This window comes from Rhamphochromis longiceps, linkage group LG3 (genome assembly GCF_057381845.1).
Source record: "Rhamphochromis longiceps isolate RC_006_pf linkage group LG3, R_longiceps_female_GT1.1, whole genome shotgun sequence".
In the NCBI taxonomy this organism is placed as follows: Eukaryota; Metazoa; Chordata; class Actinopteri; order Cichliformes; family Cichlidae; genus Rhamphochromis; species Rhamphochromis longiceps.
Genome location: NC_140559.1, coordinates 57,268,711 through 57,294,738, shown reverse-complemented (window position 1 = coordinate 57,294,738; position 26,028 = coordinate 57,268,711). Strand labels below are relative to the sequence as shown.

General features: G+C 40.6%; 1 protein-coding gene across 1 annotated transcript in view; it reads right to left on the bottom strand.

Annotated features, from left to right (window-relative positions):
* Positions 1 to 26,028, bottom strand: part of nrxn2b (neurexin 2b) — a 655,677-nt gene that overhangs the window by 588,292 nt on the left and 41,357 nt on the right. Inside the window, exon 2 of the mRNA XM_085400466.1 lies at positions 17,604 to 17,624. Within this exon, the coding sequence (XP_085256592.1) occupies positions 17,604 to 17,624 (21 nt within the window). The remainder of the gene's footprint in view (positions 1 to 17,603; positions 17,625 to 26,028) is intronic.

Here is a 26,028-nt window from a genome sequence, read left to right as displayed (position 1 = left end):
TGGTAAAACTTTCCTGCACAAATCAAACTGCTGATTTGAAGGCCCAATCTGGAGCCCGAGCTTACTGACCATCTGTGGTACCACGGATTGGTGTAACTTGTTTTCTCCATTTTCAATTTCCAGGACCGATGACTCAAACGATCCTGAAAATAAAACTGCTGGACTTGTTTACACAAGAAAGCATGGTCTGAATTTAAATAGGAAAAATACATATACAGATTAACAGTCGGTTAAAAAGAAGAAAACATAGTTCTTTAGGTTTAACCAGCCTTAAACACACAAAACAATTTCCGGCATAATGTTAGATTGACCAATTAGACTGTGGCAAATTGAGGCTTTTGAGACCAATGTTAAGACTACAAGAGTGACAATCACAACAGAGGGTGTATTAGGGGGACCTTTCAGAATTAATTATGCATATGGGCTGCCAAAAAAAAGGATTTCATAGTAACTATTGGTTCCCCCCCACAAGAACACACAGCATGGACTAAACCTGATGATATTGTTACTATTAAGAAGAACCAACAAATTCACAACAACACTAAATTATTAAAATATTGATCTTAATAAAGTATTAACACAAATAAAAGCAGGGACTCATCTCCTTAAAGCCAGTCATGCACACACAGACCTACATGGCCACATACTATATTAAAACATTTTGTGTATGATAGTGGCTATGGAGACAAAATGAAACCATGGCCTCACTGACCAGTCATTAACAGTGAATCCTAGTGAAGTATCTAGGCCATGTCTCTTTCCACTAAAACAGCCTGCTGGTTTGACACTTCAACTATTCCCCTCAACCCCTTGTTACGTTCTGGTCCCGGCAAGTAAATAAACGTAACAAATAGTTTGCCCCACTCACTTCCCACCCACGCAAAAACCCCAACAACGACACCTTTTTGAAGTATTTAAGCAGCCATTTATTTTCCTCAGCAGTGAGCAATGCCAAAACAATAAACAAAACTCCCTATAAAACAATCCCTAGTCTTCCCTACACCAAAATAAAAAGAAGCCAAAACAAAAGACAAGTCACTTACCTATCTATCTAACGAAAAACAGGAGAAAACTTGTTCAACAAAAGAAAACGGCTTCTCACGCCTACTAGGCTGCGACAGTGAAAGTTATACAACAAAGGAACAAAAAAAGTGACCGCCACTGGTTAACTTATTTACAATTATTTACATGGCAAGGCTAGAGGTACACGTGAATACTCCAGCCTGCACTACAATAATCACACACACAACTCCGTGATCGAGTCAACGGGGTTCCCCAAAAACCCTGTCAGGTGTCTGTCATCCGGACGTTAAGTACTGGAGGTGGTCCATCAATTATCCAATCCGAGGATAGGTAAAGACTCCACCCGGATACTTAGCAGCCACGCCTAGGTGTCCACCTTCTAGGAGAGGGAAAAAGAAAGAAAAGGGAAAATACCACCAAACAAATCACTGGGTCATAACAGTTTCCCCCACCCAAAAAAAATCAAACATCCAACCCCACACAAAGATGTTTGATTTAAGCCCTAGAGAGGGCATCAGCCATAACGTTCTCTAAGCCCTTTTTATATCGGATCTCAATGTTGAAATCCTGAAGGAGTAGGGACCAACGCATAAGGCGCTGGTTACTGTTTTGCATCCGAGATAGAAACTGGAGAGGGTTATGGTCAGAGAACACAATGGTTGGAACAGGACTAGATCCCAGGTACACTTCAAAGTGCTGCAAGGCCAATAGCAAGGCTAAGGCTTCCTTTTCAATCGTGCTGTAATGCAGTTGGTGTTTTAGAAATTTTCTAGAAAAGAAGCAGACTGGGTGGTCAATGCCATTGTCATCCTCCTGCACGAGCACTGCACCTGCCCCCAAAACACTGGCGTCCACCTCAAGCTTGAACGGATGTGTAAAATCAGGGGCGGCCAACACCGGAGCACTACAAAGGAGAGCTTTAGCAGCTTCGAAAGCGAACTGACATTTCTCTGTCCACACAAATGGCGATTTTGGACTGGCAAGACTGGTTAACGGGGCTACTACCTCAGAGAAGTTTTTGCAGAACCCACGGTAATAACCTACCATGCCCAAAAAACGCCGCAGCTCCCGGCGAGTCTGTGGAACTGGAAAGTCTACTATTGCCTGCACTTTCACAGCAACAGGGAGGACTCTACCTTGTCCTACTTGTTTCCCTAGATAAGTTACAACCGCCTTTCCAAATTCACACTTAGCCAGATTCAGTGTCAGAGAGGCATCATGCAACCGGTCAAATATTTCCCTGAGAATCTTGAGGTGTTCAGTCCAGGTGGAGGAATAGGCCACTATGTCATCCAGATACACTTCGCAATTTACGACTCCCTGTAACACAGTGTTCATCAGTCGTTGAAATGTGGCGGGGGCATTTCTCAACCCGAACGGCATGACGGTATATTGCAAAAAATGATCGGGTGTAACAAAGGCACTGATTTCTGATGCGCGTTGAGTTAAGGGGACCTGCCAGTACCCTTTTAAGAGGTCAAGTTTGGTTACAAAGTTTGCCGAACCCACACGATCGACCAGATCATCCATACGTGGGAGAGGAAACGAATCGGGTTTCGTAACAGCATTTACTTTTCGGAAATCATTACAGAAACGGGGAGTTTGATCGGATTTTGGAACGAGAAGTGATGGTGAGCTCCAAGAGCTATTACTGGGGAAAGCAAAACCGTGGTCAAGAAGATACTGGACTTCTTGCTGCATAATGGCCCGCTTAGTGGGATTTACCCGGTATGCATGCTGCTTTATGGGCTTATGGTCACCCACATCAATATCATGACTTAATACATGCGTTTGAGTGGGGATGTCACCGAAAAGAGCAGAGTAGTTTGTAATGAGCTCACGGACATCAGACTTAGCGGGATCAGACAGGGGCGCCAAATAGGCATCCAAGTCAGCCAAGATTTCAGAGTTCCCAAGACGCGCACCCGAAACAGAGGTGTGCCTGTCATCCAACCCGTCATCGCCGGGACTATACAAGGGTGGAGAAACGGATACCGACACAATAGGTGACACAACAGGTGCCAAACTAGAGCGGTCACGATCAATGTATTCCTTTAGCATGTTGATGTGACAGACGCGACTTTTCCTCTTACGATCAGGGGTTAACACCACATAGTCCGTCTCACTTAGTTTGCACTCAATGACATACGGACCGGAAAACTTTGCTTGCAGGGAAGAACCAACAACCGGCAAGAAAGCCAACACACGGTCACCTGACTGGAACATCCGTACTACAGACTTCTTATCAAAATGTGTTTTCATTCTAACCTGAGCCTTTGCCAGCATGTCACGAGCCAAAGCACATGCATTATGTAGCCTCTCCTTAAACAAACTAACATAGTCCAGAATATTTTCTTTCGGCCGATGACTATCTGAGAGAAATTTCTCTTTCAGGAGACGTAACGGACCGCGCACCGTGTGGCCAAAAACCAAATCAGCTGGACTGAACCCCAAAGACTCCTGACAGGTCTCCCTGACGGCAAACAACAGTAGTGGCACCCCCTCATCCCACTCACGGCCAGACTCCGTGCAAAATTTGCGAAGCATGTTTTTTAGGGTTTGATGGAACCTTTCTAATGCACCCTGACTCTCCGGGTGGTATGCACTTGAAGTGTGATGAGTGACTCCGAGCTCTGTCATGACCTGGGCAAAGATTTTAGACATAAAGTTTGTGCCCTGATCAGTTTGGATGCGTTTAGGCAACCCGAAAGTGGAAAAAAACTTAACTAATGCTTTCACAATCCCACGGGTTTTTAATGAGCGTAGTGGAATGGCCTCCGGATAACGAGTGGTAATACACATCATGGTAAGTAGGTATTGATTTCCGGACTGTGTTTTAGGAAGAGGACCCACACAGTCAACAATGACATGTTCAAAAGGTTCCCCAACAACCGGGATGGGTTGTAGCGGAGCAGCGGGAATCGCCTGATTTGGTTTACCGGCAAGCTGACACGTGTGACACGAGCGGCAGAATCTTACCACATCAGATTTGAGACCAGGCCAAAAGAAATAACGGAGGACACGGTTATATGTTTTTGTGATTCCCAAATGACCGGACATAATGTGGTCATGTGCCAAGCTTAGGACCTGGGGACGAAGCGACTGCGGAACAACAATCTGCTGCACTCCCTCATGGGTGCAGCCAGAACTGGGAGTCCAGTAGCGCATCAGCACCCCATCCTCAATAAGGTAGGACGCAGATCTCCCACTCTTAGGCTCGGTCACATACGCCCAACAAGATGACAAGCTCTCATCATTTTTTTGAATTTCTATAAGCTTGTCTTTATCTACTGACAGAGTCATAGTCTCCTCATCCGGCTGAAGTGATACAGAGACAGGGGTACCTTCACAGGCGGGTTGCAAGCTCAGTGTGTCTGAAGCGCTTAAGAAAAAGTCGCTAAGACCCACCACGTCACCCTGTTTGCGTGCCTGCGCACGTGTCACAGCACACACGGGAAACAAAGGAACAGCATTTGATGTAGCACAAGCGAAACCACTATTATCTGTAAGTGGTATATCAACTACTTCTGGCGACGGAAAAACTGTGCAGCCAGCTAGATCGTTTCCCAAAATGATGTCAATACCTGCCACCGGTAACTGGGGTCGCACCCCAAGCTTAACCTCGCCAGACAAAAACTGAGACGAAAGCTGCACCAAATGTAAAGGAACCCGTATTACACACATCCTAACTCCCCAGGCTAACACATCAGCCCCACAATAGGATTGAGCTGAAAACGGTAAAACCCCCTCACGAATGAGCGACTGTTTCGCACCAGTGTCTCGCAAAATACTGACAGGAGCCCGCCGATCTTCCCCTATCAAGGAAACAAAACCGTGTGACACAAATGGCTTAAACTCCTCATCTACCTTATCATTTTCGGGTACCATCACCTCCCCCAAAGGAGGAGGGTTTATCTGTAGAAGGTTTATTGGGGAAGGAGATGCACCCTTCCTGGTCATTTCTTTTCTTTTCAGAGCAGGGCAAACCGCAATAAGGTGTCCCTGCTCATGGCAAAAAAAACACACGCGGTTCTCAACGGATGAGGGGATGGCACGGCGGGTGCCCCTTGGAGACCATCGGGGCGGGCCACCGGAAGACGAAAAACTGTGAGCAGGAGCCGAAAACATCACTTTATGTGTCAACACAAACTCATCAGCCCGTATAGCAGCAGCGGCGAGAGTCGTAACCTTCTGTTCGTTTAAGTAGGTTACCACAGTGTCTGGTAGTTGATTTTTAAACTCTTCTAACGTCACCAACTCACGCAGGTCTTCCAAGGTTTTTACTTCTGTAGCATGACACCACTTATCAAACAGAGTTTTCTTTTCTCTGGCAAACTCCACATAGGTCTGGTTGGCGGATTTTTTCCCATCCCTAAATCTCTGCCTGTAAGCCTCTGGCACAAGCTCGTAAGCGCGTAGGACAGCAGCCTTCACCGTATCATAGTCAAAACTGTCCTCCAGAGAAAGAGCGGTGCATACCTCTTGAGCTTTCCCCACCAATCTACATTGGAGTAAAAGAGACCACACATCCTTTGGCCAGTGCAGCGCACCTGCGATACGTTCAAACACTGTGAAATACGAATCCACCTCAGTTTCCCGAAACGCCGGCACCATTTTGATGTGTTTACTCACATCAAAGCCACCACCTGGCATCGGGGCCGGTGGCTGCGGAGATGGCGACTGCGGGGATGATGACCCCGGGGAGGGTACCTGCGGGGATGATGACTCCGGGGAGGGTACCTGCGGGGATGGTGACTGCGGGGCTAACCGAGGTACAGGAGGGCTGGCAGACACAGAGGCTCCCCTCTCTACCTCCAGAGCCCTGATCCTCAAGTGCATAGCGTCCACCTCCAACTGCTGTTTCTTTAGCTCCACCTCCTTAATGCGCAGCGTTAACTGCAGCTCCTCCACAGAAGGGCTAGGCGGAACAGGGAGATTTTTCAGTGGGGCAGAAACACCAGCAACAGCCCCCAGCTCAACCCCCCCTGCAGGACCCGGCTCACCAAACAACCCCCTGTCCGTCAACTGGACACACAGGAGCTCCCTAAGCTCTTTCTTCTTCGCAGTCAACGGCACAGTCACATCAAAGAATTCAGCAACAAGCAAGAGGTCAGCCTTTTTACACCTGTCCAACTTCTCCGCAGACGGGCTCAGAGTGAAGTCCTCCAACTTAAACTCCATCCTAACACACACACCCCCCCACACAAGAAAAAAACCGCCAACCAAGAAAACAAGCCAAAAAAAAAGAACACAAAAGAGACGAGCCCCCAATATGTTACGTTCTGGTCCCGGCAAGTAAATAAACGTAACAAATAGTTTGCCCCACTCACTTCCCACCCACGCAAAAACCCCAACAACGACACCTTTTTGAAGTATTTAAGCAGCCATTTATTTTCCTCAGCAGTGAGCAATGCCAAAACAATAAACAAAACTCCCTATAAAACAATCCCTAGTCTTCCCTACACCAAAATAAAAAGAAGCCAAAACAAAAGACAAGTCACTTACCTATCTATCTAACGAAAAACAGGAGAAAACTTGTTCAACAAAAGAAAACGGCTTCTCACGCCTACTAGGCTGCGACAGTGAAAGTTATACAACAAAGGAACAAAAAAAGTGACCGCCACTGGTTAACTTATTTACAATTATTTACATGGCAAGGCTAGAGGTACACGTGAATACTCCAGCCTGCACTACAATAATCACACACACAACTCCGTGATCGAGTCAACGGGGTTCCCCAAAAACCCTGTCAGGTGTCTGTCATCCGGACGTTAAGTACTGGAGGTGGTCCATCAATTATCCAATCCGAGGATAGGTAAAGACTCCACCCGGATACTTAGCAGCCACGCCTAGGTGTCCACCTTCTAGGAGAGGGAAAAAGAAAGAAAAGGGAAAATACCACCAAACAAATCACTGGGTCATAACACCCTTTTCTTCTCAGTCATCTCCATTTTTTCACATCCCAGCCTATATATTTCCTCCTCTTTGCTCCTTGCCCCTCACCCCCCTGTAACCCCTGTCCTCCCTTTACACCCTTCATTTCTACTTCTCTTCTTTCAAGCGATCACATGAGAAATCTAGCCACCCAGGCCTTAGCACTGATGGTCTGTGGCATTAAAATTCCTCCTCTACGGCCCTCAGAGAACTGGAGAGGCGACAGATAAATAAATAAGAGCTGTAGGGAGCGGGGCTTTGTGGCAGCTACTGAGCAAATTTGTGGCGTTTCTGATAACAACTCATCATACTGGTTAGGCCACACTGACAGCTGAGAGAAAAAAAAGGAAGCCCTGTCTGCAGGGATATTATAAAAGGGACAGATCAACAATTTATTTATCTCTAAGATGTCTGTTTAGTTTATCATAAACTAGTCTGTAACTGTGCAAAGGAGGCCACAAGAAGTTAAGATAAACCAATACAGTGAAAGATACTGAAATTCTTTGGTTTTTGTTTTCATAAACTCACTCCTGTTATGAACCTTTAAAATGCATACTTGAGTTCTTACTGGTTTACAGCGTCAAAGAAAAAAACAAACAAACAAAAAACAAACAGGTGTGATTCAATTTGACCTTATGGAAGACACGTACGTATCCTGAACATAGCACGGGCCAGACTGTGATAATTTTAAAAAAAAAAGTGTTTAGTTAAATTTTGGCTTCATGAGGTGCCTAGAGTAACAGAAATATCCTATAATTAAAAGCTACATTCAGTGACTCCCTTATTCACAACGGGTTGCCACAGCAGGTATCTCTGCATGTTTGAACACCACGGGGATTTGTGCCCCCTCCTGCGATTGGACTTGTCAGGCAAATGTGTAAATTGCTACACTATAGGGCATAGGGCTGTGCAATATGACCAAAATCTCATATCCCAATATAAGACATCTATCATCCGATAACGATATAAATTACAGAAATATACATTTTCTGAAAATTCTGTGAATCTCGGGCAGCTTGAAGTGTTTCCAGCTGGGCGTCGTGTACCTAGAGTCAAATGATTTAAAAGATGCATGAAACTATACATTTTTAGACATAAGTTGTATCTGCCGCTGTTTTCTTTGTGAGTATTTATTACACGGCGTGTAAAAGCCTGTTCTAACGTTTGAGTCTAAGGTTTATTTTTTAGCACATGATGGCTCTTTTTTGCTTCGCATCCATAAATACTCTGCATACTCTTTCACGTGATTCCGTTTATTCTGAAAAGTCTCAACAGGATCTTGAGCTTTATTGTGAAAGGTTTATGTGGAACATAAGCAAGCGGACACACGATGCTGTTACCGTCGTTGTTGCTAACGACAACGCATAAAAACAGGCGCTTGTCCGTCCATAGTGTGGTTATAGTAAATATAAGAGAAATAGAGAACTTAATTTAGAAATTAATATAGCCACTACAGTGACCATCAAAACGGTGAAAAAATATCGCCTTAAACAGTTTATTTTGCAACACCACGAAACAAACGATAGCATAAAATGAAACGATAGACGTTTTTATATCATCATCCGATATATATCGTTATATCCAACAGCCCTAATAGGGCAACTACAACTACTGTTGACAAAAAAAGAACAAAAAAACGAAACTGTAGCTGACAAATTTCAAACACGAATGGAATGAACTTCCTTAGTTGGTTTCTCAGTGTCATGATGGCTGTCATGTCCACTTTAATCCTACTAATAGTAAATTTCAACAGTGAGAATAAACGTCTCTATATGCATATGCTTTTCTTTAAAAGCTTTATGGATTAAAACATGAGTACAAGTACTGAAGATGAATAGCCACTTTTATTCTGTTGCCTTGTCTGTGTTGTATAAGTGATGAAATAAGATGTCACTGGGAGAACAATGTTGAAAATCAAGAAACAGGACTATACATAAAAAACACAAAAAAGAAAAAATCAACCATTCATCCCACTTTAACTCTTAACCTAAAAGTCGATCAAAAAGCCATCGAGTGGCCTTTGATTGAGTGCGATGTGTAGCAGATTTAATAAACCAGGCTTTCTGTGAAGACACAGCAGCTATAATGGGCCAAGTATAAGAAGACCTTCTGAAGGTTTGACAGTTATACGCTCACGCTGCTGAAAAAAACTTTTCCTGAGATTCCACTGAACCAGTGAAGCCTTTTTTGTTAATAATTGAAACATATAATCCAGCAATAAGAAAAATAACAAGAACTCCACACTTGCTTGTATCTTGTCTGTCAGTCAAATACTCACACAGAGTCTCCAGTCAGGGTCTTAAAGCAGTCAACATCTAATCTCTGACACTATTTTCCAGTCTGTCTTACTTAAGTCATCATGACAGTCTTAATTCTTTGCTGCTTGGCACAGTAACATCTTGCACAATCCTTCAAAAGCTCCTTGAGTTTAAACTGGACTGCCAAACATTTTTAGACTGGCTAACTGAGGGACATTAAAGCCAGCAACAAGACAAACCCCATAGTTGTAATTGAAACGTTTACAGGTATGGGTAGTCCTTTACCACCAGCGACCGTCCTTGACCTGTTCTACCAGCTGCTTTAGTCAAGACTAGCATTTTGCAATAAAAGCTCTTCACTAAAATATTCTTCGTTAGTGTTATACCATAACACCATAATGCCCAAGGTCTGTTTGAGTCAAGGAAAAACAGAACAGTACTCTGCAGAAGTCCTGAGCCACCCATGTAAACATACATAGTAATACATTTACAGTTTGCACAGCCCTAATGAGCTGGAAAGTTCGTATGATCACTGGTATTCTTCAACACTGCCTGAATCTCTAAGGCAAGCTGCTGTTCTTTAAGTAGCCTTCAAGAAAAGTTCTCCAGGCTACTCCAGAGCTCTCGTTTGGATGTTGGTTGCCTTTTGTTCAATTCTTTATCAAATTGGGCCCAAACTATTTCAATAATGTTGAAGGAAATTTGGATTCACCACTCCACAAGATCTATTGTGACTGATCTTGTGTAATTCCTGCCTTCCACTGAGACCATCTCACACTTCATTGAATCCCTCAGGTTTCCTATTTCTTAGGAACATACCTTTCAGATAGTCTAAGAAGCTTGGAAAGAAAAGCCCTGCTCTTCTTTAAGTTCCTTCAAGACGTTTCACCTCCCATCCAAGAAGCTTCTTCAGTTCCACGGTCAAATGGTGGACAGGGGGTCCATATCCCTCTTGGGGGGACACTCTCACAGGGCTTAAATCTGGGACCATTTGACCTTAGAACTGAAGAAGCTTCTCGGATGAGAGGTGAAACATCTTCAAGCATCTTAAAGAAGTCCAGACGCTTTTCTTTCCAAGCTCCTTAGACTACAAGGACCTGGATGACTGAGAACCTTCACAGACAATTTCAGATACTGGTCATTAGCTCTAGATATCTACCCAAAGCTACAATTAAAAATAGGTTCTTTGCTAAGTTGTCTGTTAGACACAACACTGGTTCATCCAGTGTTGTGTCGTTGACTTATGGTGCCTTTTTTATAGAGACAACCAAATAAATTATATATTCTTCTGATAAAAATCAGTTATAAGGATTTGATTGAAAATGAGTGAAAAAGTAGTCCATGTCCAAAGAAAATTGCTTAGAACCACAAAAAAAGCAATAAACAAACAAACAAAAACAATTACAAGCACATCTGTGTGGAGGTAAAGGATAAAGAAATGATGGGCAACTTCAGACTTTTGTACTGTACTGCAGAGCCTACAAAGGGAGAAGATAAGAAAAGAAAAACAGAAGATGAGAAAGGGATAAACACAAAAAAGGAAAATTGCTTCATATTCAAGTAGAAGGAGGTTTTCGGAAGCAAAGCCCATTCAAGCATTACTATTTTCTCATTATAAAAGTGAGAGCGGGATAAGGAGAAAATGTCTCTATTCTCCATTTCCTTTCATTTATTGCTCACTCTCATTCATTTCACCAGCGTATTGATCCTGACTTCACAAGACATTTTCCTCCACTGTGCCCTCATTCCTCCAACATCTATTTATCGCAAGGCCTATTAAATTAATGTTAAACAACAAATACAAGGTGGATCCCCCCAAACAATACATCTGAACTTTCACAGAGAAAATGCATTAGTGTTACAGTAAGGACTGTAACCTGGTTGCTTTGTTGGAAACAACAAAGCAACCAGGTTGCCTAAGGCCCTAAGTCATGTCCTGGTGTTGGAAAAACACCTGTATGAGTATAAGTGGGATAATATACAGTATACAAGTATATCATCTCATACACATGCAAAAGTACTGCTAAGCCTGTGCTGGAGGAAATACATTTTCACATAAAAAAGGGCTGGCACGCCCCTGTGAGAAAGGCGAAAAATGTGGCAGTTACCAATTTTCTCACCATTTTGGTTTAGTAGCCAGATGGAAGTTAAAGTGCTTTTATTTTCATAGCACTCTCTGTCAACTGGGGGAAGGGTGGGAGATGGACTTTTTCACCGGGCTCTGCTAAAATGCAATCTCTCACTGTGTCACCTGCTCAGCACGGACTTGTAGCTTTGCAGTCTGTGGCATTTCATGGCCTAATTGAATTCAGAAAGGGATACAGGTACAACAGGAATGTTCTAACACCCTGGAAATAATAAGTTTTGTGTAGAGAGAATGAAAAAAATATATATGAGGCAGTGACTTTTGAATTTAGCTGTGGAACAATCTGTTTACGAAAGTGACAACAGTGTCAGGTGGAAAATAAGAATGTGTCAGCTTCTGCATATATTCCAGTCTACATACACAAGCAGACACACAGCATAAATGCATGCTTTGAAGTACCTCTACATACAGAAATAACTAGGGTGCTTATGTTTTATTGTATTACCTATCTTAATCTCTTAATAGCTTCCCCAGTGTGCTTAATGTGCAGATTCCAACCAGTGCAGTTCTGGTGAATCATTTGACTTTAAATGATTGACTTTTAATTTCTATGACCTCTTATGATGATTACAATCATTAAGAGGTTTCAAAAGAACACAGATGCTATATGATGCTATATAAGTTAAATCCAAGCTAAATTAAAATGTGATGGCGGTGAGTTCACATTTTGGGCATTTTGACCATCACCATATGGTCAGGTACTGAATTGGTGATGGACTTTTCAGAGTAATGATTCACAGAACATCTTGACACCACAGCAGAATCATCATCTGACCCGTTATGTAAATGTTTCACAAATTTTGTACAAGACTGGGAAGCAAAATAACCTCAAGCAGAGGAGAAAAATCCTCACCAACACACATGTATACGCATAAACACAGTGCGGCACCAGCGCAGCAGGCCATGCATTGTCCAATCCATTTCTCTCTATCTTGGCAAACAGTACTGCCTAAGGCAATGCATGCTGACACTGAAGCATCTGGAGTTGTTCACAAGGGGATGCCCACTCCACCGCTTTAGACTTTGTTATCACAAAGCGCAAAATAGAAAGAGAGGGAAAAAAGGCAGCTGTGTGTGGGGTGAAATTAATGTGTCTTGAGAACAGGCATGGCTGGACTCCTCCAGGACCTGAGAAGGCTTAATCTTACTGCAACATCTGGCAGAGGCTGGGCAGGCAGAGAGAACATCAAGGCATCCCACTGTCTTAAGGCTTCCAAGCAATTTCTCAACAGCAGACAGACACCATTTAGTTCCATTTCATCCTCACTGTCACTGGTCATCTTCCACTCTGACTTTGTGGGTCTGCGTTTGCTTGTTTTCTGTCTCTTCTTTTTGATTGATTATGAGGAATAAGCTAGATAGCATTCTTCCAAAGTCAACAGCCTTGTTTAACCACTGAATGAAGATAACTATGAAGATATTTGTGTACATCTGCATATACGGCAATCCTGCTGTTTTGCCATGTCCCAATTTATATATTAAACTGCGGTGTGCACAAGCAGTGCAACTGTGGCATGGACAACCAGCAAGACAATATTAATTTAATTTAATTTTAAACAAATGAAAAGGAAATAGGCACGAATTTATTAATGCTATTGTGCTGATCTTAATTTAAGTAAAACTCAACTTGACTGATAAAAATCACAAGATGTGGCGTGTGACTTTTTGTGGGGGTTTTAAATAGCAAAATTAGTCAGGCAGTCAGCCAGTCATACTTGGCACAACATTACTAACTGGAATTTGAATATAAATTATGTAAAAGAAACACTATTTGTTCCAGAGAATAAAATGAATCTAGGTTAATACCACAATGACATCGGTACATGTAATATTTGCTTCACTTTGTGTTTTTTGTCTCTTTGCCCCTGGGATACACGCGCGCACACACACACACACACACACACACACACACACACACACACACACGCGCGTTTAGAGAAGTTTTTCTTCTATTATTTAGTTTTATTTCTCTTGAGCAAACAAGAACAGAATCCATAATCTGGTTTGGATGATCCAAAGTAATCTCCTATAACTACAGGGACAACTTAAATCTGTAATCCTGTATCTCCAGCCAACGTCAAACCATTCATTATGTTGAGGAAAAGTAGTTATTCCCCTTCCCCAGGGGTGAGATTAAGTTGAAGGGCCGCATGACCTGGGGAGAAATGATCATTTTTCATGATCACATTGTCTAATATCAGCATTGAAAGGAAAGCCCTGTGTCTGAGGTCAGATATACATTTGATCTGCTACTGTCCATTTGTAGATGAGCTATTTTGTCTCTTAACCATGTTCATGTTAAATGGATGACACTTGGTGACACAAAAGATCAGCTCCTTCTACACATTTTCTATAGGATAGAGATCTAGAGACTGTCTAGACCCCACCATGATCTTAATGTCCTTAATTAGCCTCTTTCTTGTTGCCTTGGCAGTATGTTTTGGGTCAATGTCATGCAGGAAGAACCATCCATGACCCATCTTCAGTGATCTGGTAAAAAGAATTTCTCAGTGCAGTGAACTTGTCCTGTAATCTTAGCAGGAAAACAGCCCCAAACCATAATCTTTCCATGTCGGTACTTAACTGTGGGGATGATGTTCTTTGGGTCATACTCATTTCTTTTTCTCCAAACAAGACAGATGAAGCTAATACCAAAAAGTTTCATTTTGGTTTCCACAGCACTTTCTCCCAAGCCTTCTGTGAATCATTTACATGTTCACTGAAAAACCGAACATGGGCCTGTGCGTGTGTCTTTCATAAGCAGGAGGGATCTTATAGGTGCTGCAATATTTGAATAAATTACAATGTGTTACCAATGATATTCTTGGTGGTTGTATTCCAACAAGCTCATCCTATGTAGTTCTGGGCTGATCGATCGGGTACCTCATGGTCATCTTTATCCCGTAAGCCAAGATTTTGCATAGAGCACCAAAAAAACAGGTGACTGGTGCTTATTTTGAATTTCTTCCAAAAGTAGTCACCTTCAAACCAAGCTTCTTGTTGATGGTCTTGTAGTCCAGTCCAATCTTGCGCAGGTCTACAATCTTGTCACTGACGTCGTTTGATGGTTAATTGGTCCCGTCCATGGTGGTGAACAGGTTGGAATGGAAGAAACTTATTCTGTAGATGTGTGTGCTTTATAATCATAACTAGTTGAGATCAAGAGTATTTGTAAGTAATTGATTATAATCTGTGTACCACATGGGAACATAGCCAATCTGTAGGAACTAGAATTCTGGCTGCTTTGTAGGGAATCAAATGCTTATTTCATTGAAATAAGACACACTGTAAGTTGTGTTTTGAAAATGTTGGCTTCCCCCTGACAAACTCTATGTCATAATCTAAATTACACCACCACAGCTTTCAACTTAATTTCCATTTCTTTATTGCTTTCTATTGAAAACCTGCACCAGATGATGAGCTAACATTGCCCTTACATAATGAAACAATATATCATACATGCAGTCCTCTATGGGAGGGCATGCTAGGATATGAGTACACTGATGGTCTTTTTTCCAGTAAAACAGGTCAGTGTTGCTGACACATCATCAATCGAGGACCTACAGTGTAAGAGCGAGGGCCACCATCCACCTTTCCTGGGATACTTGCCTCCCACCGGGCTTTGAATGTCTCTTTGTATCATCAATCTCAACCAACCTTTTAACCCATGGTCACCAACACTAATTATACCAAGTGCAGTCACAGGGAAGCCCTAAAAATAGCAGAAAAAAATTCTGACAATAGACTATTTTAAATGAATTTATCAGGCAGTCTTGTTACTACACAATACCCCGGGCTCCTTGTTTTTTTTTAAATTAAAGTGACTGAGACAGACAAATTGATTAAGATTTTTATAACTTAAAATTTCTCAGTTTAACAACGATCTAAACAAACTATGTATTCTGATCCCGGATATAGTTATGAGTGAAAATTAAACTCCAAGGCTTTTTATATTCTTCAAAACTGAAAGAATGGCTCATATTAGGGTCACAGTACTACAGAAAACATTCAGAACTCTGCACAAGAATGTTTCCATCGCAAATCATTGGAAGCAAACATAATAAAAGGATGCTTAACCAACTGTGCAAAGAAATATCACACACATACTTGAAATGAGTGGTGAAACTACAGATGCTTGCTAGGGCTATGTTACATTGGTGTGACAGGATTCCAGATTATTTGCTTCTTTTGTGCACTAGGCAGCACTTTAACTTCGAGCTACATATTTGTGAGAGTCAGGTTTCACTTGTTTAACTTTTTGACAGTTAACAGAAGTTCCCACAGTCCCTTCACAGGAGTCAACCTTTCCTTGAACCAGTCACTTTCTTCAGCATCCTTTCAATACCCTCTGCATCTCCTCTTTCCCAGCTTCCCTCCATTACATCCCTCTTTCCATCATATAGAGTGTTTACATCAATGTGATTTTTCTGGTTATGAAGTCTCTAAAAGACAAAAAAAATCTGCTTATTCATATGATTGTGTAGACTGCTATACCAGTTACTCCAAATTATGTTAGCACTTGTGACATTTACAAATCCAAACTAACAGTGCTGAAAGGGTTAATTTGACATCAACTGTTAACCTGAAATTAATTTGACTGGCTGTTGACCTGACTTGTACAGTGCAGAGAACCCAGAGTCCTGTAAGCTGTCTACATACTTAAATAGGTCAGCATATTCAAGCTCTCTGCCATCAGAGTTACCAATTACATTTCTCTCATTCATAACCTCAAGGCAAAACTCGATTTCCTCCAACTTCAAATGTTCTGCTATTACATCAGGTTATTTCTCAGGTGCAGGTAGTAGCATTCAGAAGCCTGGGTAAGATGTGCAAAGATCTTTGCATCTTCTTTAAATATCCTAGACAAATATTTAGCTTTGTTACCCTGGGCTTATTTAGGCTTCTGAAATTACATCACATTGTTTCATTTACACACATACAAACATAAATGACATATTCATATCATATGAAGACATTTAATCAAACCTTGTGTGTCCTTCAACACATCCTACATGAACCTGTCGATTCATGTAGGATGTGTTGACAGTGCTTCCATAGGAAATGTAGGATTGCCATCATTTACTGCTGTTTGCAACCTTCCTCCTGACATTTACCCGTCACCTGGTGAAAAGATTCACTCATACATAGACATGTACCCACAGAACAACAAGAAGCTGGCATTATATAGGAACAAACAGAAAATGTCAGCTTCACACTGTTCACAAGTGCACACATCAAGTGCATATCATGCAGAACCAGATTTCTAACAGAACCCACTGCGATAGCTAATAACACTGAAGTGGCTCTATGGTGTGAGCTTCTATATTTCCAATATGCCACAAGATAAACAACTCAGATTCAGAATAAAGATTGAGAAATAACTGCAGCATAACTTTTTCAGCTTAAAGAAAACTTGAAGCTAGAGGGTGTTTGTCATAGTGATTTCCCCTGCTGGATCAAGCTCTGTGATAGGTAATCCATCACCTCAAACTCAGTACAGAGGAAATGCAACAAGAATACATGCAAGCACACACACACACACTTACACACACACACACCTAGATGCCAATATCTGGATGCATATTCAAAAAAAGCCTGTTTATGTCAGTTTCAGTGTCTGATTGAACTGAAAAACAGATCCAGTCACCCAGTGGGTGAACCTCTGGACGGCAACATTTTGCAGAAAGATCAGCAGACACTGATGTATCCATAATGTCTTCTACATTCAGCACTGGCTTCGCACCTTCATGGCCCAAGGGCTAATGTGGTGCCTTTGGGGCCTAAACCAGCAGGATTTGTTCACCTTTGTAGGGGACAGGAAAGGATGTGAAGACAGCAGCTTGTCATCACCTTGTCATGGCATGTGAACTTGAACAATAACTTGTTAATGGGTAGACTGGTTCAAGGTTAGAACAGCTGTCTTGACAATTTCATATACAAGCATGTTCATATTCTCTAGAGATAAACTATAAAAAAAAGAAAGAAAACAAATGAAGAAAGACAAGATAAAATAATAATAATAGAAAAATAAGGAATAGTTTCAGGTGCGCATCCATCACGTGTATTTTATACAGAAAAAAATTCATTACGGCCCCTGGAAGTCACTTATAACCGCAGTCCAAACTGACAATGCCCCTCCACAGAGGGATGGCATAAAGCATTTAGAAGCAACCTGAATCAGCATCCATGAGAACATCAAGAGAAGCCATCAGAGGACCTTAGGAGAGAAAAATCAGTCTTACCTTCAACAGCATACTCTTCAGCTTCAGGGTGAACACGGATCGCATGGAAAGGGGAAATAGAACAGAAAGAAGTCAATATTATATTTCCAAGCACGTGCTTTTCCATAATTTCATCAAACATGGATAAAACATAAAGACATCCAGTTTTGAAGACTTGACAGCAAAATGTATTACTCTCTTTCCCAGAAAATGTAAGGTTAAGTCTTTAATCTACTGACTTTCTTAGAAGGCTGTGGATGCCCCAATAATTCCACAGCTGCACATTGATTTTTCAAGAAATGTCCAACAGAAATATTTTCAACCAGTCCACTGTACCTACAGTTCCTCTCATATCAGTGGCTTTCAGAAATGAAAAACAGTAGGTCCTTTTCATTATGCTAATTTATGCTTGCTCATGTCTTTTTTCTTCCTGTGATCCAGAAATTTCACGCGTTCCTCCATCATCAAGGATCTTCTAATACTTTAAATGCCCCTCGAGGAGAGAGGAGGCTTTTGTAGGAGCTTAGAGCAGGAAACATAGGTGTACCTTAAATGTAGCTCTTACCAGCTTGCATCTTCAAATGTTATAAGTAGCTGACATACTTAAGATTAACAGTATGGAACAAAGTATTTCCTATTTGGCTGCTTGGAGTCATCTATTCTTTTGGATTTTCCGTACGTATGTGACTGAGGAAAATAAGCAAACACACTGACACAATGAAAAGCAGCCAATGCCTTCTCAGACTGTTCTACTAAACCACTGTTCAGGAGCAGAAGAGGTCAGTCTGTAAAACAAGAAAATAAAACTGCATTCTTGAGTTAGAAGAAGAGAAGCTACCCAAAAAGAAAAAAAAAGCATACAATATAGGGCTGGGCGATATGGCCTAAAATTCATATTGGGATTAATTTGAAGCATGTGCGGTAATGATATATATCACGATATATTATTTTCTTCTGTATAACGTATTTTCCACACTATTAAGCACACTTAAGATCCTTTAATTTTCTCAAAAATCGAGAGTGTGCCTTATGTATGAATTCTGGTTGTGCTTACTGACCTCGAACCGATTTTGGCGTGCAGAAATCTGTTAAAAATGTTTTAGTACAACTTTGGTAAGCCGCACTGCTTGATGGATTGTCAGAGCATTACGGCTGCCGTAGTGAGGAGCTTCGCGGAGTAATCTGGTTCCAAAACTCCGTCCTCTTCAGGTCCCAAAGTCAAACGAACACTAAGAGTTAAAAACGGTCTAAATTCTTTAATCTTTAATTAAATCATCAGCGTTGCTGCTTTACCAGGTTACCAATTAAATTTAACATCCAGGCATCCATGAAAACAGAAGTTATTAAATTTAACAGAGTTAGAAGTTAACAGGAAGTTAGCTCGCTAGTTTCCACCTAAACATTTCATACCATGTTCTGACTGAGAGATTTTTGAAACTAATTAAAACGTACAGCTCTGCCACTTCCGATATAAATGAAGACAGAAAACTAAACAGCAGTGGCGTTTGCAGGGTTACTGAAGTTGGACTACCTGGTATATAATGTTGTGCTACATGATTGCTAGCGACACAGCTATGTTAGCATGACATTAGCACAGTGAAGCTGGAGGATGAACACCAACTTTTTTTCCACTCGATAGAAGTTAACGTGAGGGATTCTGGTGGTCAGGGACAAATGCAATCGCATAGCAGGATGCTATTACACGGGCCAAACTTCAGTCAGGAGAACAACTGAGATCATTCATCCACAATACAAGGTTAGTTATTAATATACTGCAACAACATGGGAATAGAGCAGCTGCGAGAAAATTCAACAATAATGAATCAATGTTACGGAAGTGGAGGAAGCGCAGTTTTTGGCTTTCCCCATATTTCAAAAGTGCTTCATCTCTTTGCTATGACTGTCGGCATAATTTGCAGATGATAATGGTTGTAGCCACTGCGATGCTTTTGACCAAAACAGATGACATCATCAACATGCGCTATCGCGATAGAGTGGTATAGTCAAAATCTCTTTCGTTGGCCAAATTTATATGGTTTCTATTGTATATCGTTTATATCGCCCACCCCTAATACCATAGCATCCCTGTGGAGAGCTTGGCATTTTGATCTGCTTTTGTGGCTTGTGAGCTTGGGCCTTTATGTGACATTGCTGCATTAACTTCTAGCTTGGTTGATAATATTTTAATGTGACTCAACAACGTAGTGGTTCAGTGTGTTTTCTGGCACTTTTTTTTTTGAGGGTGGCAGAAGCAATGTGCAGCTGTTGCAGAAGCAGCATGCAGTATCTTCACAGGAATTTCTATCACAACTTATAAAAACCAAAAAGGTCAAGAATCTGAAAATATGCTTAATTTCGCAACTGCAAAGGACAAATCTATTTTCTGCACTACCCATGAGTATGGAAGTCCACGTAATTTATACAACTTCTAGTATTAGACTTCAATTATAAGGTTCTTTTGAATGCCACCTCCCATAACAGGTTGGATACCAACTACTTAACACTAACACTCATGTACATCTCCCTATGCATCCCTGTTGCTAAATTAACCTGAGTTTAGTTCACTGGATTGAGCAAGAATAGCCACTTTCCACAAACACACCAACAAAGCAACCGAAAACTGTTCTTGAATGACAGAGCATCTGCCAAGCTTAAGCACTGGGACAGCGTTTGTCTGAAACAGGGTAGCAGTTGTTTATATAATCACTGGCCATGACCCTGCTTTTCCTCTCTCTCTCATCTCTGATCATAGCCCATCATCCTGTCTTTCATAAGTTATCCTCATGTGTTCCTGTCTATCTTCTGAGCTGAAGTAAAATGATGTTTGATGTACAGTAGAGGTCATTTATACCATCACTGGTCATGACTCTGCCTTTACCCTCCACTCATCTCTGAACACAGTCCATCATCCTGCATTGTCATGTCATCCCTGTTTCTCTCTGTCAAAGAGAGAAAGAGTTTCTCTCTGTTAAGCTCAGCTGCTTAAAGTTTTAACTCCATTCCACCGACATAGTGGGAGAAGGGAGGGAAGGAGAAACTGTGTTTTTTTTTTCAAAAACATGAGAAAGATTTGTATATAGTCGAAGTTCAGCACTGGAACTGAATTAACTTGGAATAGCATATATAAATATATAAAATCTCAATTGTTTCAAAGTTAAGCCATAGCTTTGTATTCGAGCAATTACAAGGACGAGCAATTACCTTTATTCAGCTTAAATGAGTCAAAAAGCTCCAGCGCTTCTTCTAATTAACATCAGTTGGTCACAAAGAATCAATATCAAATATTTTCCAACATTTGATATTCTTCTTATCTCTCGTCAAAATTAAGAAGGATGCCTTAAGAGGTAATGCTAAAGGAAATGGTGATTATCCATACCATTTAAAGTTTCATTCTAATGTGCCTGACATTTATTTTGCTTCAAGTCGCAATATTTCACAATTTAGCCTTGGGGAAGAAAAATGGTTTCAGTCAGACACTTGGTGGAATGTACCTCTTTCTTTTGAGCTTGTGTCTTTTATCCCATTTACAGTTTCCTGTAGTCTGTACCAACCATTACCTTTATCCCCGAGCTGTTTTCCATTAGGGTGTATCCCACATAGCCTCAGGCTTTTAACTCAGCTGGTATTTCCAAAGTGTTTCCAAAGTGCTTGTAATTCACAAGGATATGTGAACAATTTTCAGATCAAATCTTTTCTAGGCATATTTTGTCCATGCGCAAAGGCGGAGCTTACAGGATAAGATCTAGGATAAAAATCTAGAACAAAGAGAACAATTTTTTATACTAACTCTCATTAAACCTGATACAAAACTAAAATAAATATCAAATGCTGAAATGTACACTTGCATTCAAATTGACAGTCCAATATCTCTAAATTAGTGTACAGTACCTCAAGCAACAAAGAGCTGAAAAAAGTTTAAATGTATCATAAAGACAGCCGCAAAATGCAAAAGAGAGCGCAAATCAGACGTGGGCTGCAATAAAAATAAATAAATGGCAAAGTTAAATTCAGAGGGAAGCAGTAGAGAAGCTGAATGTCTTCACCAATGAATCCCTGAGGGCTTTGGCGGCAAATGAGAGACTTTTCAGACCTAATCCTTACCAAGCTAACTAAAGAATTTACCGAGGGGAGAAAAGCATGCCTGCAATGAAAAACAGCCTCTCTCTCTTTCTATCTTCCTATTTCCCTGCACATGGAGGAAGCTACATAACTGCTGGTTTGATATAAGTATACAAGGTACTGTACATCATAGTTCAAACACAGTTACAGTTACAAACATACAAATTTATCTCCATGTTAAATAATTCAAAATCCAGGTATGCTTAAAAGATTTACCGTATATAATTATTTTGATCTGGACGAACAGAAGAACAAACAAAAACAAAACCCCAAAACAAACAAAATAAACGTGTTGCATGATTTCTGAATGACTTTCAGCATTATTCTGAAAGCAAACATTCAGTGAGTTAATAAGAAATATGGTCTTGGAAATCAAACTGTGCATATCCTGAGAAAAACCGTCTATTGTGACTGCTGACTTTGTTTCAAAACCAATTATCAAAATTTCCAGAACAACATTCTCATTACAGATAAAGGGCTGAGGCACATCAAGAAGTTATCACAGAGGGAGTTCAAGCTTAACATCTATGGCAACAAGATGTTAAGCTTGTAAATCTTTGTCACACTTGCATGCAGAAAGTCTAATTAAAATTCATACAGACATTGAGTGACGCATGTGCCCACACAAACTTGACACGTGTACAACATAAACTGCACGAACTGTATTACAGAGAATTCACAGTAAGGATGCTTTTTGTTTTTGTTCACAGAGCAGCATTCAGTGAGTTCTTTGTTAATCTTTATGTTAAAACACACACACACACACACACACACACTGTATATAATTCAACTTCAACTCTAAATATAATTGGATAAGTTGAAGAGAATGGCTGGAGGAATAGATGAAATAAAAAGCTGATCTAAAATAAATAAACATATGTTATTAATAAAAAAAAATTGGCATTTCTTAACTACTTTTTTTTTACTCCCACAGGGGGGAGTCCATCCCAGTTGACACTGGGCCAGAGGCAGTGGACACTCTCATTCCACACCGAGATGCAGTTATTCACATTAAAAACCAAGGTTTGAAACTGAGAATCTCTGTGCAGTATGCCAAATTTCTGTTTTTAGTATTTTTTTTTAACCTAATTACAAAACCATCTGTCACTGCAAATTAAAATAACTAAGATGCATAAAAGAAAGTAATTATGAATTATTACAGGGGAGTGGAATCTTGATGTATGAAGGAATAAAATAATTATAGTGATAACAAGAGCACGGTATTGACTAAATTCTTGTGAACACACAAAAAAAATCATCTTTACAGTAAGATAATAGTTACTTTGTATATTTAAATATCAATATGGGCTGTTTTTCCAGTGCAAGTATGAGAAATGTCAAATTACATCTGCCTACTAAAAATATACACTTGCAAATGTTCCAACCACAAAGTGGTTTGATTAGCTAATGTGTCCATTTATTTCCAGTTCACTCTGTATAAAATGTGTCATAAAACAGCAAGAGGAGAGTGGACTAGTGCTGCGATGCACAATGCTTATGTGAGGCTGCTTTGCTTTTTAGGTAATAACGGCTAAGAGGTCTTAATGCTTTGGACAGCAGCTCTACTGCACGGTACCACATTTAGTATACCTTGTATTGAGCTGTACATAAAATAGAGCAAGCTGACTTTAAATGTCTTTCTGTTTTGTTGTCAGCTTTTTCTTCAAACTCATGAGTAAGTCTAGTTAAAACTCCATTATTGTGGCCAGCACTATGCCACACGTAAGTAAAGTGTTAAAAGCCAAATGAGAAAAGCAAAAGTCCTTTTCACCTAAGGCTATCTGACATGAGCTAAGAGAGAGGAAAGAAAATGACAGCACTGGTGAAAAACAGAAACAAGAGTATATGGGAAGATAGGCAGATGAATAGGAAAGCGGGTTTTTTTTGTTTGTCTTCTTTTTTTATCAAAGGAAAGCTCTGTCTTCAACTTTTCCACATTTTCAGAAACTTTCTATCCAAGTGACAAGGTAATCCACAAGTCACAGCCTTGGCAGATTTCACACTAAATCTCGACAGCAAAACACAAAGCAGTCACCTTATAAATGTGCAAAGATTGTATAAGTGAATCTTCCTTATCCGGATAAAAAAAAAACGAATAAATACAGAAATTGACTGATTTATCCAACAACACAACATATACAGCAATCTGCATTTAATACAGTGCATGTGTGTGTGTATGGAAGGATCCAAGTTAACATAACCCACAGAGCCACGTCGAATAACAACAGGCCAAACAGAGAAGAAAAAACTGCAAATATCGGCTCGAGTGGTCAAAAATCGGTGTCATTGTAGCTATTTTATATGTCGTTTTTATGCTTTCACATATTATATTATGAACTGTTTACCTCTGTCTATTCTGATTCACGTCTAGATTGCCAATTCAAGAGTAAAAAATGAATCTGATTCCAAAAAATGTTCTACATTAAGAAAATTCTTCAGCTATATATATATGCCCTATAGATAAGTCATACCCACCCACAGGTCCTCTGTTGTAGTATAAAACAGAGAGTGTAACCTGATACACTGCTGAGTCATAAAGCAAAAGCAGATTTCAGAGGGAGGTCAGGAAAAGGTAATAACTTAAAATGAGGAGAGGTGCACTACCTCTCCTGCCAATGTCATTACAGTGCTGAGGGTTAAAGTCAGAGGACGAGTAAGATATCAGAGACTCTAAGTAATGTCAAATAAGGACAGGGTCAGACAGGAATAAAACATACACTGAAAATGCAAATAAATATCATTACTTGTATACTGCAGTGTGCAACATACAAGTAAAGCTGAGTTTGTGATGTGACTCATGTCAGTGGATAATACTACAGTAATTTTAGCATTTAATATTTTTATGAATTTGTTAGGGAAAAATAATTAGCTATTGTAACTTGGAAAACAAGACAGACTTGATTTCCAGAAGTTCAAATGATACATATGTTACGTTAAAGTAAACTGTTACAGTAAACTGGAGAGAAAGAAGAATGAGAGAATATTTGTTGATGGTCAAATAGATCAATAAAAAAAACCTGCAAGTCTGTAAGGGGAATGGATTTTAGCAAATCAATATACAATATGACTCACGTGAAAACACAAAACTCATCTAAAATAAATACTGAAAAAATGCAACTTGACTAAATGAAGACTTTATGTTTGGACTATCTAGATTCATTGTTTGTTTCTCAGAATGAAAAGTTAGGATGGAGCAAAAAAGCTGATTATAGAAGGAAGAACATTCTAAGCAAGTTTTTTAAGAATGAATTTAAATGTGGAGTATAAGTACAAAATGAATGTTAAAGCTTTGAGTATTTCACAGAGGAGAACAGTCCAAATAACCATAAGACAGTAGAAGTTTGGAAGCATGAAGACTCCTTGAACCTATTAATGGAGCAATTAGGTTGCTGGTCAGTAATTGCAACAACCAGTCGCGGCAGATGGCCGCCCCTCCCTGAGCCTGGTTCTGCTGGAGGTTTTTTTCCTGTTAAAAGAGAGTTTTTCTTTTCCACTGTCACCAAAATGCTTTGTCATAGGGGGTCATATGATTGTTGGGTTTTTCTCTGTAGGTATTACTGTAGGGTCTACCTTACAATGTAGGCTACTGTTGTTGTGATTTGGTGCTGTATAAATACAATTGAATTGAATTGAAATTCAATTCCTGAGTTCAATTCCACCATCAGGCCGGGGTCTTTCTGTGTGGAATTTGCATGTTCTCCCTGTGTTTGCGTGGGTTCTCTCCGGGTACTCCGGCTTCCTCCCACCGTCCAAAGACATGCAGCTTGTGGGGATAGGTTAATTGGATAATCCAAATTGCCACTAGGTGTGAATGTGAGTGTGAATGGTTGTCTGTCCCTATGTGTTAGCCCTGCGACAGACTGGCGACCTGTCCAGGGTGTACCCCGCCTTTCGCCCTATGACAGCTGGGATAGGCTCCAGCACCTCCCGCGACCCTGAAAAGGATAAGCGGAAGAGAAATGGATGGATGGATGAATTGAAATGATGTGACTGGGAATAAAGACTGGCTTCTGAAGGAAGAAAATTCAACTGTGGCAAAGACTGGCTTCTGAAGGAAGAAAATTCAACTGTGGCAAACACAACTCACTGTCATCACATGTTAATATGTTTCCTACAATGAAGTAGGGACGTACAGAATCACACTATGGTGTGTTTCTCAGCCACGGGTAGGGGGAAGGTGGGCAGAAGTCAGAGAAGAATGAAATCAACCAAATTAGCAAAGATGATGCAAACTGACAAAAAAAAGTGGCAAAAACATGGACCAGTGGTGAAGCTTCCCTGAAGTGAATGGCCTAAAATTACTCCAAGATCACACTGACGACTCATC